The sequence below is a fragment of the Hylobates moloch genome, unplaced genomic scaffold, assembly GCF_009828535.3.
Source record: "Hylobates moloch isolate HMO894 unplaced genomic scaffold, HMol_V3 SCAFFOLD_7, whole genome shotgun sequence".
NCBI lineage: Eukaryota > Metazoa > Chordata > Mammalia > Primates > Hylobatidae > Hylobates > Hylobates moloch.
Window position 1 is genome coordinate 89910942 of NW_026652282.1, and position 19334 is coordinate 89930275.

The 19334-nt window shown below is 39.0% G+C and overlaps 1 protein-coding gene across 3 annotated transcripts in view; it reads left to right on the plus strand.

Moving 5' to 3' along the window:
• MID2 (midline 2) overlaps positions 1-19334 on the plus strand; it is a 105141-nt gene that overhangs the window by 63082 nt on the left and 22725 nt on the right. For all 3 annotated transcript variants that reach the window (XM_032757432.2, XM_032757431.2, XM_032757433.2), the window contains exons 4-5: positions 12805-12912; positions 14324-14472. In XM_032757432.2, coding sequence (XP_032613323.1) covers positions 12805-12912; positions 14324-14472 — 257 coding nt within the window. The remainder of the gene's footprint in view (positions 1-12804; positions 12913-14323; positions 14473-19334) is intronic.

Genomic DNA, 19334 nt, shown 5'->3' on the forward strand with positions numbered 1-19334 from the left:
AGTGAGATGAACCTGGTACCTCAGTTGGAAATGCAGAAATCACCCATCTTCTGCATCACTCATGCTAGGAGCTATAGACTGGAGCTGTTCCTATTCGGCCACCTTGGCTCCACCCTCCTGTTTGTTTTATACCTTTTTTTTTTTTTGAGAAAGAGTGTCACTTTGTCACCCAGGCTGGAATGCAGTGGCGCAATCTCAGCTCATTGCAACCTCCGCCTCTCAGGTTCAAGTAATTCTCCTGCCTCAGACTCCCGAGCAGCTGAGATTACAGGCATGCACCACCATGCCTCGGTATTTTTTGTATTTTTAATAAAGATAGGGTTTTACCATGTTGGTCAGGCTGAACCTAAAACTGACCTCAAGTGATCTGCCTTAGCCTCCCAAAGTGCTGGGGTTACAGGCGTGAACCACTGCGCCTGGCCCATCCTATTCAGGGCCTCTGACCCCCTTGGGGTTTTCCCCGTAGAAACCCCTTTGTTTATTTCTTGACTCACAAGGTAGTTGAGACCCCTGGAAATATGTTCTCAAGACCTCTTTGTTGCCCAGTCACAGAGTTCAGTGTTGGTTATTATTCTGAGGCTTCCCTTCCCTCTGATGCTTACAAACAGAATTCCTCTGGTCCTTGTCTTTCAGGCTCTTTCCTGGTACTTCTCTATCTTATTTCTCTACTCCCTCAGCTTAGAAGCAACATAGGCTCTTCTTCAGCTATTTTCACTCTTCCACTTGGGCCCTTGCTTCTTCTAGTGGGCTGGAATCAGACTGTTTTCTGTCTGCCTGGAATCAGATTTTTTCCCTTTTGTAATCCAGAGTTCCCTGTCTCAGAAAGAATGACCTCTTTCTCAGAACAATGCCCTTTTCGACCTTAGCTATGAGAGTTCAAATTTCCTGACCCTCCCAGTAGAGATTCCTTGCTCTGTATATATACAGGGAGTATCAGGATGGTGAATCCATCCCTCAGAAACAAATATCTTGGGAGGAGTGCTTATGTCAGACTTGAGTACAGAGAGTGGCTAAATGCTCCCCACAATGTGATCTGAGACTTAACAAGGTGGAAACATTCACTGGCTTGCCTTGTTCTCCTCCCCTTCCATAATTCCTTGGTTGTGAAGGCAGTGAAAAGGATGGCCTTGGAAAAAGCCCTAGACTAGAAATCAGGAAACCTGGGTTCTGCTGCTGGCTCTGGCACCCACTAGTCACGTGAACTTGGGTGGAACAGCCTGTGCAAACCTCTATTAGACTGCCTGCTCTTCCATGAAGGAATTTCTTGGTTACAGGCTGTTTCCTTGGTTGGACTAGAAGCTTCCTGAAGGTAGCAGCCATGGCCATGCCACAATCATTTTGGAAACTGCAGTTTCTAACTGGTCTCTCTGGCTCATCCGGTTCCCCTCCTATCCATTTTCCACATTGCTGTGGAAATGAACTTGTAAAATGCAAAACCTGTCATGTCACTCCCTACCACAAACCCTTTAATGGTTCCTCCACTGCCTTTAAAACCCATTATGATCTGGACCCTACCTACCTCTCTAGCATGGCCTTCTAGACCTTTTTGCTGTCTTCATCTTCTCTGCTGTGAATCTCCCCTTCCTCTAACTCTTATTCATTCCTTAAAAATATCACATCCTTAGGAAGCCTTCCTTGACCGTCTAAGCTCCCCACTTGACAACTGTTGGTTAAATCCCCATCTTATAAGCACCCAAAGATTATCCTTATTACGTGATAAACCTCTTGTGGCACTCCTCAAACAGGTAACTGCTCAGTATCTGCTTCCCTGCTCATTATAAGATTCACGAGATGATGGCAGAGGCCTTGTCTATCTTGCATATAGCTAAGTGCTTACTAAAATGCCTAGCACATAATAACAGTAAAATTTGTTCAATGGTAATATGAAATGACCTGTAATGTATCCACATAAATGAGTGTTGACTGCTTCAAGAATTGGACGTATCCTCCATGGTAAGAGTGATGTCTGTCTATAATCTTTCATGTTCTTATGGCTTTCTGAAAAGCAGTGCTATTATTGAAATATCTCCCATAAACATTATAAAGCAGTAAAACAGTTAATGTCCTTTTGATCTTGTAATGTAGTATTACACAGATCTTCTCACTTCATGTAAAAAACACAATCTTTGTCAGTGCTTCTTTTTACTGCTAGAATATGAAACTATGAATTTTGCATATTAGCTGAAATATTACTAGAATGTTTTTGTTTTGTTAATATCTCAGGTTAACAATCTGCTATTTGATTCTTTAACCTGTCTTGAAAAGGCATGTATATGTCTCATTATTACTTAAAGAAATTGGGTAGCTGATTTGAGAATATACCATTATTTTAACTTTTTAGTTGATTCTATTTTTAACATGAAAATAAACAAATCAATTTAAAAGTTTTAAAAAGGAACGATTAAGTAAATATATTTTATCTTGTTTTTGGAGGAATGTCAATATTGTGAAGCACTTTTCCAAATCCTTTTAAACAGAATATGAGTTGACTTATTAATAGTAATATGCTCACTGGGAGACAGTAAGTGGAAAGAAAAGTGATAGACTTGAGTCTGTCTGGCTCTGTTTTATAAGCTGAGTACACTGAACCTCATTTTCTTCATCTAAAAAATAGGATGATAGTATGTAGTTTGAAGAGTTATTCTGAAAGTTGAAGATAATATAGAGTACTAGCACATCCAGTGATGCCCTTTTGCCATCTGTACTTTATATGCTGTTCATTCATTCCACAAATATTTAAGCTCATTTCTGTGTTGGGCCAGGCACTGGCAACATAATGGTGAACGTGGCACCTGTCTTCACAGAACCTACACTCCTTCGATTTTCCGTCTGTAGGAGTACTGCTCAGTTCAGCCTTCACCTCCTTCAAGAAGCCATCACCCATGCTCTAAGCCTCACTCCCTGCCTCCCTCATCTAGTTCAGGTGTTCCTCCTCTGTGTCTTCAGGGTAACCTGTGCATACTTTCGTCATAGCACTTCTATATACCGATTTGTCTCCCCACCGGACTAATCTCTCAGGCCGAGTATGGTGTCCTATCCTTTTTTTTTTATACCCAGCACATGGCTTGATACACGAATAGGTACTGAGAAAGGATATTTGGATAAACAGTGCCATCTGGTGGCCAGATGTTGTAAGTACAATCTTTTATGCATCATAGGAGTAAGTAAAGCCCAGGTGAGTAAAGCACCTAGGAAAGGCATCTTTTTCTTTATTTTAACACAGGGAAAGGAAATATTTCAGAATATGTGGTCTCCTAGGATCTCTTAGGTCTCCTAGAGGTGTTTTTATTCCAACGTCTCTCCAAATCTTTCATAATTCAGAAAACAATATTTAAATGACACAACAGATAAAACTATTTTGAATGTACAAAAATAAAATGAAAGAGAAATTTGTCTCCTGTAATAAAGAAATGTAACATAGTATACAATACCTTTTTTCATAATACCTTTATTTCAAGGCCTACACACATTCATTCACTCAACAAATATTTACTGAGCATTTACTGTGTGACAAGCACTATTCTAGGTGTTAGAACGGTGAACAAAACAAAGTGCTTAAACTTAAGGAGCTTACATTCTAATGGGAGGAGACACACAATAAACAAACATATTTTTATTAGGGATTATAAGTATTAGGGATAAAAATAAACTAGGTTACAGAGTGGGGTGAGTGTGTGTGTGTGTGCGTGTGTGTATGTCTGTGAGAGAGAGAGAGAGAGAGAGAGAATGTCATTTGAGCAAAGGCCTGAAGATGTATTAGAACTTCAGAAAACTACAGAAATGTTGGTTGACCAGGCCTGCCTAAAACATTATGGGACTTTTAGAGAGTTCTTTCTTTTTTCTTTTTAAAAATAAGTTTAATCTTACGTAAAAGTTGCTAAAATAATACAGAGAGTTCCCACATACATTTAACTAACCTTCTCCAATGTTAGCATCTTACATAACCACACAACTATCAGAACTAGGAAACTGTCATTGGTACAGTAATTCTATTGAGCAAACTATAGACCTCATTTGATTTTCACCAGGTTTGCACGCACTCAACTTTTTTTGAGGGGGGGCGGATAGTTCTATTAATCTTATCACATTTATAGATTCTTGTAATCACCACTGTAATTAGGACAGTATTGTTTTATCATCCCCCCAAAACTCATTTGTGCTACTTCTTTATGGGCACATCTGTCCCCCAGCAACCACTGATATGTTCATCATTACTATAATTTTGTCATTTCTAGAATGTTATGTAAATGGAATCATATAGTATGTAAAATACTGTGATTTGCTATGTCAATCATCATAATGCCCCCGAGAGCCATTCAATTTGTTGTGTACATCAATAGTTTTTGATTTTTTATTACTAAGTAGTATTCTACTATGTGAATATTCTACAATTTGTTTATATGTGCCCACAGTGAAGAGCATTTCAGTTGTTTCCAGTTTTTTGCTAATAGAAACAAAGCTGTTATGACCATTCATGTAAGGTTTTTGTGTGGACATAAATGCTCATATTTCTAGGGTAAATACACAAGGATGAGAGCTAGACAGTTTTATTTCTTCAGAGGGATCTATAAGCAAGTGCCATGCTTCACAAAACAAGCAGTAGATTGGAAAGAACACTGGATATGACTCAGAAGATCTGGCTCAAGCCTTGCCCTGTCATTTAGTAGCAATGCGATGTTGGATGAGCCTCTCCCCTCTCTAGGCCCCATATTTCTATCTCTGAAGTGATGGAGTAGGAATCGATTATTTCTTCAGTCTTTTTAAGATCTAATTACATGGTTCTGATGAGATACAAAGGAGGTTTCTGCCTCATTTCACAAAAAATTTTATAGCTATGTACATAAAATATCAGATGAAAAACCTAGGTTATATCTCCCACCTTTTTCTTCCATGTTCCAAACAGTTACGTGGTGGCTTACACCTGTAATCCTAGCACTTTAGGAGGCCGAAGGTGGATGGATCGTTTGAGGTCAGGTGTTCGAGACCAGCCTGGCCAACATGATGAAACCCATCTCTACTAAAAATACAAAAATTAGCCGGAAATGGTGATGCACGCCTATAGTCCCAGCTACTCGGCGGGGTTGGGGGGGGGTTGGGGGCTGAGGCAGGAGAATCACTTGAACTTGGGAGGTGGAGGTTGAAGTGAGCCGAGATCACGCCACTGCACTCCAGCCTGGACAACAAAGCAAGACTTTATCTAAAAAAATAAAAAATAAACAGTTACTTTGCTTACAAAGAGAATATGGGGGAGACAGTAACTAAGCCTAAGGCTATAAAGGTTTGGTTGTCTGTTCCCTGAGGAGAAAGGACTCCAAAATCAACACAGAATTGCCACACGGCATAATGCCATTCCTAAGGCATGTATATGGAGCAGATTGTCCTCACCCTCTGTCTCCATTATTTTTATTAGTTAGACATAGGGTAAAGTACATACAAAATATATGTGTGTGTATATATGTGTGTGTGAACTGTCTATGCTTTTAAAATATGTTGTATTATGTATTTCTATACAGGTACTTTTTTCTTCAAAAGTCAGGAAGGAAATACACAAAATATTTGCAATGGTTAACTCTAGAGATTGTGATTGTCGTGAGAGGCAACTCTAAAGGAAAAAGAAGTATATATTTGTGAGCACAGCCTCTCTCTCTCTGTCTCTGTCTCACACACACACACACGCACGCACACACACAGTGGTTAAAATCATAGACATGAGCCAGACTGCCTGAGTGCGAATCCTGGCTCTGATATTTACTAGTTATATGACCTTGGGCAAGTTACATAACCTCTGTGTTTTCTCGGTTTCTTCTGTAGAATGGGAATGGTAATAATAGTGCCTACCTTATGGGGTTAATGGGAAAAGTAAACAAGTGAAAATACATGAAGCAATTAGAATAGTGCCTAACATGTGGTTAGCACTATAAAAGTATTAACTCTTATGTACTCCTCCCACAAGCTGATAGAAAACTTTTCTGTCAGTCAATGTCTATCTGAAGGCCTCACATAGCATGAGTCCCTGAGCCCAATTCACTACGATAGTTATACTTCTAGAAATGGCTTGGCTGCCACCTCCCCATCCACACTACTTTTCTAACTTTAACAGCCAATCTCCCAGCTACCTCTACCCTCCTAATCCCTCACCCCCTCCCTGGCCAAAAAAATTACACACCGAAGCTGTAGATTGCTTAACTATGTCTCAGTATTTTTTTTTTTGCTTGCTAAACTGTAGTTACTCCAGTACAGGTGACTAAAAATTCTATTAATAATTTCATATATTTCTTGCTCCTTTAAGTGACCACCCTCCCTCAAATCTAAAGAAACAGGTATAACCAATTTTTTAAAATCCCTGCTTCATTTAGTCATATTTACGTAAAGCTGGAAGGACCATCTTTGAAATGTTGCAGTGTTTACCTTTAGAAAACAAAAAAGAAGATCGTCTCTTCTTCCTCTTCCTTTTATACATTTGAAAATTCCCGATATAACAGGGCTATAGTGCTGGTGGTGATCATGATGTTAGTGCTAGTGGTAGTGATGTGTGTGTATATCTGTGCGTGTGAGAGAGTGTGAGAGTGGAAGGAGAGAGAGAGAAGGATCCTTAAAGTGTGATGTGGGTTAACACCTTGGCTTTGATGCTGCCACAGCAAATGCTATGTCTGCTTCACAAACATTGTTTTCTTAAATGCATCATTTTAAGAAAGTAATGAATTATTTGCAGCTCAGTAAGGTGACAAGGCTGTTCATAATAATTTCTTGATAATTCATCAGATGTCCGATTTACCTCTTACTTTTCCTTCTCATCTCCTTTGCACAGAAAGTGACTGCTTATTAAATAAAGCCCAACTCAGCCTCTTTTTTCTGTTATGGAGTCTGAGAAGGTGGGATAGTGATCATCTGAGTGGTCCTGGGCAATAATAGGAAGTGGAAAGTTTGTTGTGTCCCCCTCCCAGTTCTTCATGTATTGTGTCTGCCTTCTCTCTTCACCTTGCTTTCAACTAAGATGTCAATTAACAATTCTTAAGGTGTTACTATAATGCTAAGATCCTGACATTTTTATCCAAGTACTTTCAGAGACTCAAAATGACAGCACAGCTCTCCATAATACATCTCCAACCCTTGTTTCTAGCCTTATTTGCCTCCATTACATCTGTCAGGCTGATCTGCTTTAACCAAGCACATTTTCTATTTTTCTGCTTATGCTTTTGCTCATGCTATTCATGTAATTCATTCTGCCTAAACTTGTCTCCCTTTAAGCTCCATTTCTACCTGCCCAAGTCTTGCTCATCCTTGAAGACCAGCTCAGCTACATGAAACTTTATCTAATCCTCTGATTGTCCTTTTCTAAATTTGCTCTTTCCTATGATCTCATACACCTTTAATTGTATTCTATTACATTACTTGTTTTGCTGGTCCTTAAATTATAATTAGTTGTATTCACACTCATAGTCTCTACTAGACTGTAAGTGCCTCGAAGGCAGAAGCTGAGTCTTTTTCATCGTTATATCCCACTCAGGGAAACCCAGCACTATGCTGGATACATGTGGGATATACTGTGGTATGTGGGAGACACTCAATAAATGTTTGTTGAAATAAAAACTTCCCCAAATGATCTTTAATGCCAAAATTTCACAATATTCTGGTGGAAGGGAGATCTATTTGGGCAGAAGATTTCAGAGAATAAACTAGATTGGCATTTACTTTGTAGAGTGGAGAGCACTGAGATGGAGAAGCCAGTGAGGAATTCCTTGCCATATAATAATAATTATTGTTATTATAATTATTGCATTTCACTTGAGTCTGGGTATATGGGATCATCTATTTCATATATCTTGTTCCATCTGAACAGGAAATCTCAGTGCCTTCTGAACTCCTGTGCCATGCTCTATAGGACTGATGGATGTGACTAAGCTGAGGTGAAAGTGGAAGTGGGGAAGTTATCGTGGGAGTGGGTTGGAGGGAAGGCTGATGAACTTTAAACCCAGGAATAAAATAACTGTAGAATGAGCAATGGAATATCTCCCCTGCCCCCTACCCCCCCACCAAAAAAAGCCCTAACTATCAAATAAGCTCTCTGAAAGAAGCTAAGGGTAAAAAGGTCTAGTCCATTTACATTTCAATACAGAAGAGAAGCAATTGCCAAAATAACTTTTTGCAGTTTCTTAAATCTTTGCAACTTATGGCTTTGGTGAACTCCCACCTATTTATTTCCTTGTATCGAACAGTGGTAAAGTCCTTCCATCAGGGGCCTTATGTGTTTGTATTAAGAATAGGTGGAAATTGGGGAAGACTAGGTCTTACTCTACAGTCAATCTTTGGGCTGGGAGGTAATAGGGTAGGATGGGCAGTTGGAAAGAAATATGCAAGTCAAATTTTTGCTGCCTTAAGAAGAAAGTAAAAGAGCAAAGAGCAGAGAAGAGGACCTGGAGACTTACCTGAGATCCTGTGTTGCCTAGTGTTTAGGACTTGGAAGATTGAGGCTAAGACTCTTAGTCATAAACATCACAAACTGCCTCCCAAAAGTCTTTTTGGGGTGGGTGGATTTATACAAGTAGGTTGCCAAGATTGACCTAATGGTATTTTCAAGGAGGACAGATTTTTTTCCACAGACATAAAGCCATTTAGACAAAACCACTAACCTAATACAAAGAGCGAATGTCAAATAAAGAGCTAGGGTCTTCCACAAACCAACCAACCAGCCAAGTATGCTTATTAAGGTAACCCAGTTATTTTCAATTAAGCGTTAATAAGCAAGTGAAATACCTCAATGTATTATGTCTTCAAACAAAGAAAATACCAGGGGCTTTCAAATGTCTTACAAGCAATTTGAGTTGTTTTATTCACATCACAAAGACCGGTTTTCCCTGAAGTATTTCCTGTTCAGAAAACACTTAAGGACCCTGCTCTTCTGGGGTGCTTCTTGACATGAAAAGATTTTAATGTCATTGCTTTACCTTTAGTTTGGAACTGTGCCTCTTCAGCCAACTTTTCATTCTATTAATTGTGCCTGGTTTTACCTCCCCTGATGTGACTGTCCAAAAAACATTCCCACCCTAGCTCCCTCATTTCACCTTATATTTTCTCTACAAAATACACTCACTGGAGTATATTTTATAATGCTTGGCATTCTTATTTTGATTTTTTTTTACTGTGCTAAATCAGTCAGTAAATGTTTGTTGTAAGGCTTTGTACCAGTTATAATGGGAGAGACAAAGCAGTGTAAAATCTTCCTTCAAGGAGCTTGCTGTCTAATTGAAGATATGTAAGCAAAAGAGTGCTTCTTATATTTGATATTTCCTTTCTATTTCTGATATTCTCCTTGGGTATGCCCTGTCCATATCACAATAGCCTCCTAAATAGTCCTCAGGTTTACTATTACCCTCCATCAAATCAGCCCTTGTTCATCTTCTTAAACAAGTTCACTGTGGTACTTCTCGCACCACCTTACCTTTCCTCCCCTCAAAAATACTACTTAAAGATACCATATTGCCTAAAAATAAAGTTCAATCTCATTTGTTTGGCTTGAAATTTCTCTCCTTCACACCTTTTTAATCTAAGTCTTATTCCATCTTTAAGGTTTAATTCAAGTTCCATTTCATCCATGCATCTTTCCTCCACTTACCCACCAAAAGTAATCTTTCCTTTTAATTTCAGTAGATTATAGTCTACATCACCCATTCAGTATTTAATTTATGCTACCTTGATTGGTTTCTTTTATATGTATATGGCTCTTCCCCATCCAGATTGCAAATTTTTTGAGGGCAGGGCCTTAGCATAATGCTTTGCCAGAAAAAATGCTTGATAAGATGTCTGGTAATGAAGACATGATTTTTCCTGGCTTCAGAGTAGAGGAAAGATTATGAGGATGGGTAGCAAAGGAAATATTCTGGAGGTAGGGAGATTAATTAACGAGGTTTGTGCAACAACAGTCCTATCACAATAGGTGATAAGGGTTTCAACCTATTGGTTCTTTGGCTCAGATCCTGACTATATTAATGAATAACTTTGTTTAAGGGTAGTCAAGTGAAGCAGTGGGAGTGGAGAAGGAACAAAGAAACCTGTAACTATTTGCGATCAGTTAGTTGTAAACACTACTGCACTTGGACCAGCCACCGAGGAAATTTAGCATGATTAAAAAGGAAAGGAGGGAAGGACTTTGGGACTGCTGTGAATTTATATGGGGACAAAGGAGAAGTAGCAGTCAGAGTTTACTGAACCCGAGTAACTGCAATAATGATAGTAGCATTGACACGAAAATAGGAAAATCAGAGGTGGAAGCCAAATCTGGAGAGAAGGCGATAAGTTTGTTTTTAGACTTACTGAGTTTAGGGTAACTTGAATAACAAAGTGGAAATGTCTAATGAGGAGTAAAAGACACCTTTTTTCACATTTAATTCAATCCAACAAATAATTACGGAGCATCTACTATGTGCCCATCATGATACTGGAGATAGATATAGTCACATAAGACACAGTTCTTGCCCTCCAGAACTCATGATGGAGTGAGGAAGACAGACTAATATGATAAAATATAGGAAATGGTATAATTGAACTAAATATAGAGTATGTGAAAATATAAATAGGGGATCAATTGCTTGTGTCCAAGCACAGAAGCGATGATCTTTGAGAAGGGCCTTAAAAGATAAGTAGAAACGTGTTCAATAAACAGATGGGGAAGTGACTTTCCGAGTAAAATGACAGTCTCGGGCAAAGGCACAGGACATGAAAGTGCGTGGCATTCTAGGGGAATAACAAGGAGTCTGAAGTGACTAATGAGAAACGGATGACAGAATAAAGATGGATGATTTGAAAGAGATGACGATTTTCAGAAATTGAAGAAAAGGGTGTTGTTACACTCAACTGGATGGCAGCATATGTGTAAGGTTAAACGTGTAGTCTCTAGTGCTCTAGTGTTGGACTCTCTCAGCCCAAATCTCATCTCTGCTACATACTAACTGTGTAACCTTAAGCAAGTCACTTAATCTCTCTGTGCTTAGTTTTCCTCATCTGTCAAATGTAGATAAAGGTACCTACCTCGGGACTGTTTTGAGGATTGAGAGAGCCAATATATGTAAACTAATTAGAGCAATGCCTGGCATATAGTGTTATGTAAAGGCTAGTCCAAGGATTACATTTTAAGAAACCAGGTACGACATCATTGTGTACTACACCAGTAGCCACCTAAAAAAGAAATTATAAATGGCAAGTGTCTAAGTTTCTAGATACTATAAGCAAAGACCCAGAGAAAACTAAATGAATCTCTTAGTCTCAGATAAAGGAGTTCGTGAGCTGGTAAGATATCTGCCTTGGAAAGGTAGATCCAATTTAGGGAAAGGGTGAGGTATCTGAGAAAAAAAAGTAGAATGGCTAGAGTGCCATTCAGAGTAAATAGAAGCCCCCATTGTGGCATTGCCCTAGAAAATGGAAAAAAGCAACATAAGATTGTCACTCAGCAACAGACATATTTTATTTCAGTTAAGTAGGAAACAGAAAATTAGCCATCAGGGAGCTTCAAGTATGAAAGAGGGGGTAGTAGGGTCCAGTGACAGGTATTTTGCTCGGGTTGGAGAATATGGAGGAACCCTCTGAAGAGGGATAGGAATTGGAAATGCAACCCTATCTTGCTAATGAAGCACATCTAGCCCCTTGAGTTTTGATGCTCTCAAGTAACCCATTGTCTGTTCCTCAGCCTTCTAGAGCTCTGCTCGAGTGATCCTTGAATAGACTCTTGGAATGCTTGTGCTTCCCTGTATGACTGCTCTGTGTGCTGCTGAAATGGAACTGAACCTCGCCCGCCCACCCAGCCAGCCCAGGGGTTTCACTTGACAGAACTCGGTTTGAATTCTGGTTTTACCACTTACTAGTTGTGTGATTTTTGAGCAAGTCACTAAAATTCTCTACGCCTCAGTTTCCCCATCTGTGAAATGGGAATAAACATGGTTCCTATATTGTAAAATTGCTATGATAATTACATGAAATAATTTACCTATGAAGTGCTTGGCAAGTTAAGTACTAAAAAGATGTTAGTTCCTTTCTCCTTCCTTTCCTGTTATACTTGGGCAGCCCCAAAATCCCCTGTTGTCATTTTAGCCCCTCCTGGGGGCTCTGTACCATCTAGTGTCAATAATAATAGAGATGAGGAGAAGGAGAAATCAATCCATGGAAAGAAAATGAAGAATGGTAGTTTCTTTTTTCCAACCCTGACTTTGCAGTAAAGATGTTTTGATGTAGCCAGTATCCCAAAATAGGAAAGGTATTCAGATACTGGACAGCCCAAGGTAAGAAATACCCACTAAAACACGACAACTATGTGAAAAACATATACACGTGAATATATGTTTAATGATATATTTAATGTGAAAAATTAGAAGGGAACAAGGAAAACTGAAAACATTTTTGTTAGCACAATATATTGTTGTAATGTTATCTTAATATTGTGCCTGTGGAGGAGGATACTCTTTTCTTGACATACATAAATCTCCTTACCCTCTTTCCAAAAGAACAGCAGGAGGAAAGGGTACTGGAGTAAAGGGAATTGTTCAGTGGGAATAACATGCCCCCATCTCATCTGTCCTTCTGCCCAGCCTTCCATTAACCATCATGATCTACCAGAGGCCTGGAGAGCTTCCTAACTGTGGTGCTTCAATGCCCTTGCATCATTAATATCATCATCTCTACCCTTCCTCTAGGAGTGGATCTTATGAGGGAGGTATGGAAGAAGTTGTGCATGCTTAGCTGTCAGTCCGAACCTTTTAGAGCCAGCAGGGGACAAAGGCAACAATCACTGTGTAATACTCTGAAATTTCTTGGCAGGTGAATACTGCTATGCATGAGGCAAAACTTATGGAAGAATGTGACGAGTTGGTAGAGATTATCCAGCAGAGGAAGCAAATGATCGCTGTCAAAATCAAAGAGACAAAGGTAAAGCACAGCACTTCAGTGAATCCAAGGAAGAGTTGACTTTACAAATATCAAAGTTTGATCCAGATGATTCCGGTCTGATCATGAAATCAAGAAGAAATGAGATTATAGGGAGAGAGGCAAAGAAGTGATGTTTGGCCTACTGCTCTGAATCCAGTAAAAACGATGGCCATTCTGGGGTGTTAGAAATGTTCTATATCTTGACCTGGTTTACGTGGGTGTATGTGTAGGCAAAAGTTCATTGAGCTGTACACTTAGGATTTGGGTGCTTTACTGTTGTATGTTATAACTCAACGAAAAGGAAAAAAGTAATGGTAGAAATGTGAGTCAGGATTATGGACCACGAATTCCAGGATGAGGACTCTGGGCTTAAACTGAAAAGTATTGGGCAGCCATTCTAGTTTCTTAGGAAGGGAGAAAGACGGATTGATATGGCAGAGGTATGCAGGGTAGATCAGAATGGGATGATACCAAAGTCAGGGTAGCAAGTTATGAGACTTATGGAATGATGCTTTGTAAGAGTTGATAAAGACCTAAACCAGAGTAGTGGCAGCACAAATGGGAGGGAAGAACACAACAGGCATTGCTAGAAAGAAAATGATAGGAAACATTGAACTTTTAAATATAAAAGATGAATGAGAGAGAGGGAAGACTCAGTGAAGACATTCAGGTTTCTAGCCTGGGAACTGAAGAATCATGATCATAAGGGTCAAGTGTGAGCCTCCATACAGCTATATGGTTTTAGGCTTGTTGGCTTGCTCGTCAGTGTTAGTGGTTATAAGTTCATGCTGTGTGTATAATGTGAGATGTTTTGAGAGGCTAGAGTGATCACTAATAATTTGTGCCATGCTGAGTGGTTATAGCTTATCCAGGAACTAAAGTTTCCAAGAATACAGATTTGTGAACACACAGGTATGCATAAAGACACTTAGAGAAATATATACATAGAACTATAGATACTCATAAAGAAAAAGATGGTACTTTTTAGTAAACATATATGTGAAAATATATTGACAACAAAATGTAAACAAACAAAAATGTAAACAATTATAATCTCTGGGTGGTAGTGTTTCTTTTATACTTTTTATTTTCTGAATTTTCTATAACGGGCATGCATTGATTTATAATCAGAAAAATTAATGTTACTAATACACAGAGGGGGTAGATAACCGAGAGTATATGACTGTGTTGCAGCCTAAGTATGTAAGTGGTAGACAAGAGAAGGAGGGGTTGGCACAAGAGACACAGTGGGTAGGGTGAGATGGTGAGTGGTTAGTACAGGGACCATGGAATATTAACAAACCTTATTTTTAGAATCACTGCAGCATACCTCCTTCATGTTGTTTTTTATTGTTTTTAATTAAGCACTGAAAGTTTTATCTTATTTTTTTCTTTTACTAATTCCTTAAAGGTTATGAAACTGAGAAAGTTGGCACAGCAGGTTGCTAATTGCCGCCAGTGTCTTGAACGGTCAACAGTCCTCATCAACCAAGCTGAGCATATCCTGAAAGAAAATGACCAGGCACGGTTTCTACAGTCTGCAAAAAATATTGCTGAGAGGTCGGTTCCTTATATTCTTGGGAAATGCCTGCTTTTGTGAAAAAGGCCAATTTAAAGTCACTTAAAGTTCAGGCATGTATCTAACAGCTGCCACCTGAAGATTTTACCAGTTAAGTAGTTATTGAGCCTCAGTGGTAAATTACCCTTTGGATTTCTGGACCCTTGTCTCTGTCTCTGCAGTCTATCAGCTCTTTTAAGGCACAGTCAAGTACTAACCCTAGCTACTGCCATAGCTCCCTGCTGCTCACTCAGCACATGAGCTTTCTGTGATGGTGTTGGTTTAAGGGTAGAGAAACTTTTAGCTATATTGATAGGTGTGTGCTCTTCTCAGTCTGCATGCAGTTTCTATTGCTTTCATTTAGTTATTCTGCACATAAATCCTTTATGGCAGTAATTTTTAGGCCTTTATTTAATCACTCACCCCTTTCTAAATTAGATGAGAGTCATGAGCCTTCTTCCAGAGGAAAAACAATGCATTTAATAAATATACACAGATAATTTTCTATACTATTTCAGAGGACTCACAGATCCTTAGAAGCCCATCCATAGACCACTGGCAAAAAATCCAGGGTCTAAAGTGAAACATTGTTCAGTATAGTCACCAAAACTTCAAGGGGCTGCAGAAGCTCATGAGGCCAGATTTGACCTCCATATATCTCCTTCTCATTCATTGAAGACCTTGGCTCCAGGCTCACAGTATTCCTCCCATTGCCTCTGCCATCATTTTGGGTGACTTCAGCAACAACCACATGGCTGACTCATCTAATGCTTTAGCCATCTAGCTTCTTTAACATCCCCTCCAACAGTGACTCTCACCTCAGGGCTCCACCTCATTCACCCATTTTCATGGACCACATGCTGAACTTCAACATCACTCAGAATTGCACTGAAATCATAACTTAAAACACCCCAGTTCTTAACTATAACCTCTACTTAACAACTCTTTTTTCTTATTTTTGTTTCGTTTTGTTTGAAACAGAGTCTCACTCTGTTGCCCAGGCTGGAGTACAGTGGTGCGATCTTGGCTCACTGCATCCTCTGCCTCCCAGGTTCAAACGATTCTCCTGACTTAGGCTCCCAAGTAGCTGGGATTATAGGCATGCACCACCATGCCTGGCTAACTTTTGTATTTTTAGTAGAGATGGGGTTTCGCCATCTTGGCCAGGCTGGTCTCGAATTCCTGGCCTCAAGTAATACACCCGCCTCAGCCTCCCGAAGTGTTGGGATTACAGGCGTGAGCCACTGCCCTCGGCCAACAATTCTTTTTTTCTTCAAATACATATATACTTCAACTTTGTTGAGACTGCTAAGGCTGACTCCTATACTTTCTTCTGACCTACCAGCTATTTCCTGTCTTCGCTTCTTTCTTTAGCCTATTTAGTATCTGTGATTTCTCACTTCAGATACTCTCTTTTCAATATTCTCAATCCCCTTGCCCCATTGTCCTTTTAACATACCAACCTGATAAAATCCTAACCCTGAATCAGTCCCACTTATTCCATTCCCATATTTGAGCTGCAGCACCCTACTGAAGAAAATCACATAACCAAAGAGGTCGGTACTACTGCATCACAAATGTATAGCTTCTAAACCTCACCTGGGCCTTCAGTGCTAACCTGAAATAATTCTGCATTGCTTTGGTCAGCTTTCTTTTTAATTTGTCATCATAATGGCTATCTCAAACCTTTTGTACTTACCTTAAAATTCCAACTCTGCCTCTTTTCTGCTTATGCTCAGTAAATGCCCTCTTATTTTACAAAGAACAGTAAGTGTGAAATAATGAATTCAACTTCTCATATCAAACTTCTGAACACACTCAGGTCCACATCCATTACTTCTGCCTTCCTTCTGATTAAAATGGAAGAGATGTCTCTTCATTTGTGCTTTGGCCAAATACACTCTTTTTTCCATAGCTTCAATTTATCCCTCTCTACAGTTGACTTCACATCCATTTTTAACCCACTCATGTCTTTCCTACCTAAAACCAACCAAACAAAAAAAACCCATGACTTACCTCTACTTCATATCCCCTCCAATTATCACCTGTCCCTCTCCTTCCCTGCACAGCAAACTTCGCGAAAAATTTTACATTTCCTCACCCCTAATTTACTCTTCTGAAATATTTAAAATGTATTTATATCCAAGTAATACCCTTGTGCATAGTTAGAAAGTAAAATATTATTATAAGTCATATTGCAAGAAATAGCAATCTCCTCATTCTCAATGTCTGCTCTCTGATAATACTATTATCAATAGAGTTCTTACTTTGTACTGGGCATTATTTTAAGCCTTCATAAGTATTAACTCACTTAATCCTCAAAAAAACTTTATGAGGTAGATATTACTTTTATCCCCATTTTATAAATGAGAGAACGATGTTCAGACCAGTTAAATGACTTGCTTACAATTGTCCAACTAGTAAGGGGCACAGGCAAGATTCAAATTTAGGGAATCCAGTGCCACAGTCTACACTTTTACAACAAAGCCAAGCAATTTCAGCTCTATCAGGTGTTTTTATCGACATGACCTTACATTTCTAAATAACATCCTTACATTGGTAGTTTTAATTTTTTTCAACTTTAGACAGTATCAATTAACTTCTGCAAATTTGGACTTTTTTTCTGCCACTACTTCTACAAATATTTTTTATGCCACTTCCTTCCTCTCCATTGGGGATTCCAATTACATGTATATTTGGCTGCCTGAAATTGTCCTATAGCTTACCAATGCTCTATTTTTGTTTTGCAATCTTTTTATTTTTTTGCCATTGTGAAAACACATGCAAGTGTGTTTCATTTTGGATAGCTTCTATTGATATATCTTCAAGTTCACTAGCCTTTTCTTCTGTGATACCTAATCTGCTGTTAACCCCTCCAGTGTATTTTTTATCTTAGATATTATAGCTTTCATCTCTAGTTTGATTTGGATCTTTTAAAAAATGTCTTCCATATCTCAAGATATTCAGGCTGGGCGTGGTGGCTCACACCTTTAATCGCAGCACTCTGGGAGGATGAGGTGGGAAGATCACTTGAGAACAGCCTGGGCAACATAGCGAGATTCCATCTCAAAAAAAAAAAAAAAAAAAAACAGCCTGCATCTGGTGACATGTGCCTGTAGTCCTAGCTACTTGGGAGGCTGAAGCAAGAGGATCTTCTGAGCCCAGGAGTTCAAGGGTACAGTGAGTCATGATGCTGCCACTGCACTCCAGCCTGGGCAACAGGACAATGTCTTGTCTCTGAAAACAAAAAAAGATATTTAGCCTTTCCTCTAGCTTTCTGAACATATGGAATACAGTTAAAATAATTGCTTTTATGTCCTTGCTTGCTAATTCTAATACCTGTGTCATATCTGGGTCCGTTTCAATTGGTTGCCTTTTCTTCTCATTATGGATTGTATTTTATTGATTTTTTGCCTATCAGGTAATTTTTTACTAGATGTCAGACTTGTTAATTTTCTCTTTTGGGATGCTGTATATTTTTGTATTCCTATAAATATTCTTAAACTTTGTTCTGCGACACAATTAAGTTACTTGAAAACAGCTCGATCCTTTCAAGTCTTGGTTTTCAGATTTGATAGGTGAGATCAGAGCAATGTTTAGTCTAGAGACAATTTTTCCCCACTACTGAGGCAAAACCCTTCTGAGTACTCTATCCAGTGTCCTGTGAGTCATGAGATTTTCCAGTTTAGCTGGTAGGAACAGACACTATTGCTAGACCTATGTGAGCACCAGGGATTGTTCCCTCTTATCTTTTTGGGTGGCTCTTTCCCCAGCATTATGCAGTTTCCTCGCATGCATTTGTTGATCAGTATTCTGTTGACTACTAGAGGGAAACTCTGAAGGTGTCTAGAATTCTCTCTGCATCTTTTTCCTCTCTGGTACTATGTCCTGTGAACTCCAGCCAACTTCGTCCACTTGGATTCTCAGTTCTGTCTCCTTAATTTTGGGGAACTCATTGGACTCTGCCTGGATTTCCCCTTCCTGTACCACTTGATTCCCTTAAGCTTTTCAAACAAACTCTCCTATAGTTTATTAAGAAAGAGTACATGGGAAGTAAATTTTCAAGAACTTTTTGCCTAAAAATATTTCAAGTTAATTTTCACACTTGAGAGGTTGGAAATAAATTTTGAAGGCATGACTTCATTGTCTTCTGGCTTCCATTATTCTGTTGAGAAGTTCACTGCCGATTTGAATCCAGATCTTTTGAATATAACCTATATTTAAAAATCTGGAAGCTTAAACAAAAGTTAATATTACTTTTAATTGACAAATCATAGTTGTACACATTAATGGGTTACAATGTGATGTTTTGATATATGCATACAATGTGGAATGACTAACTGAAGCCAATAAACATATCCATTACCTCACCATTTTTTGTGGTCAGCCATTGAGATTTACTCTTTTAGTTATTTTGAAACATACAATATATTATTATTGATTATATTCACACTGCTGCACAACAGATCTCAGAAACTTATTCCTCCTGTCTTTTTTTTAAATTTTGTTATTATTATACTTTAAGTTTTAGGGTACTTGTGCACAACGTGCAGGTTTGTTACATATGTATACATGTGCCATGTTGGTGTGCTGCACCCATTAACTCGTCATTTAGCATTAGGCATATCTCCTAATGCTATCCCTCCCCCATCCCCCCACCCCACAACAGTCCCTGGAGTGTGATGTTCCCCTTCCTGTGTCCATGTGTTCTCATTGTTCAATTCCCACCTATGAGTGAGAACATGCAGTGTTTGGTTTTTTGTCCTTGCGATAGTTTGCTGAGAATGATGGTTTCCAGTTTCATCCATGTCCCTACAAAGGACATGAACTCATCATTTTTTATGGCTGCATAGTATTCCATGGT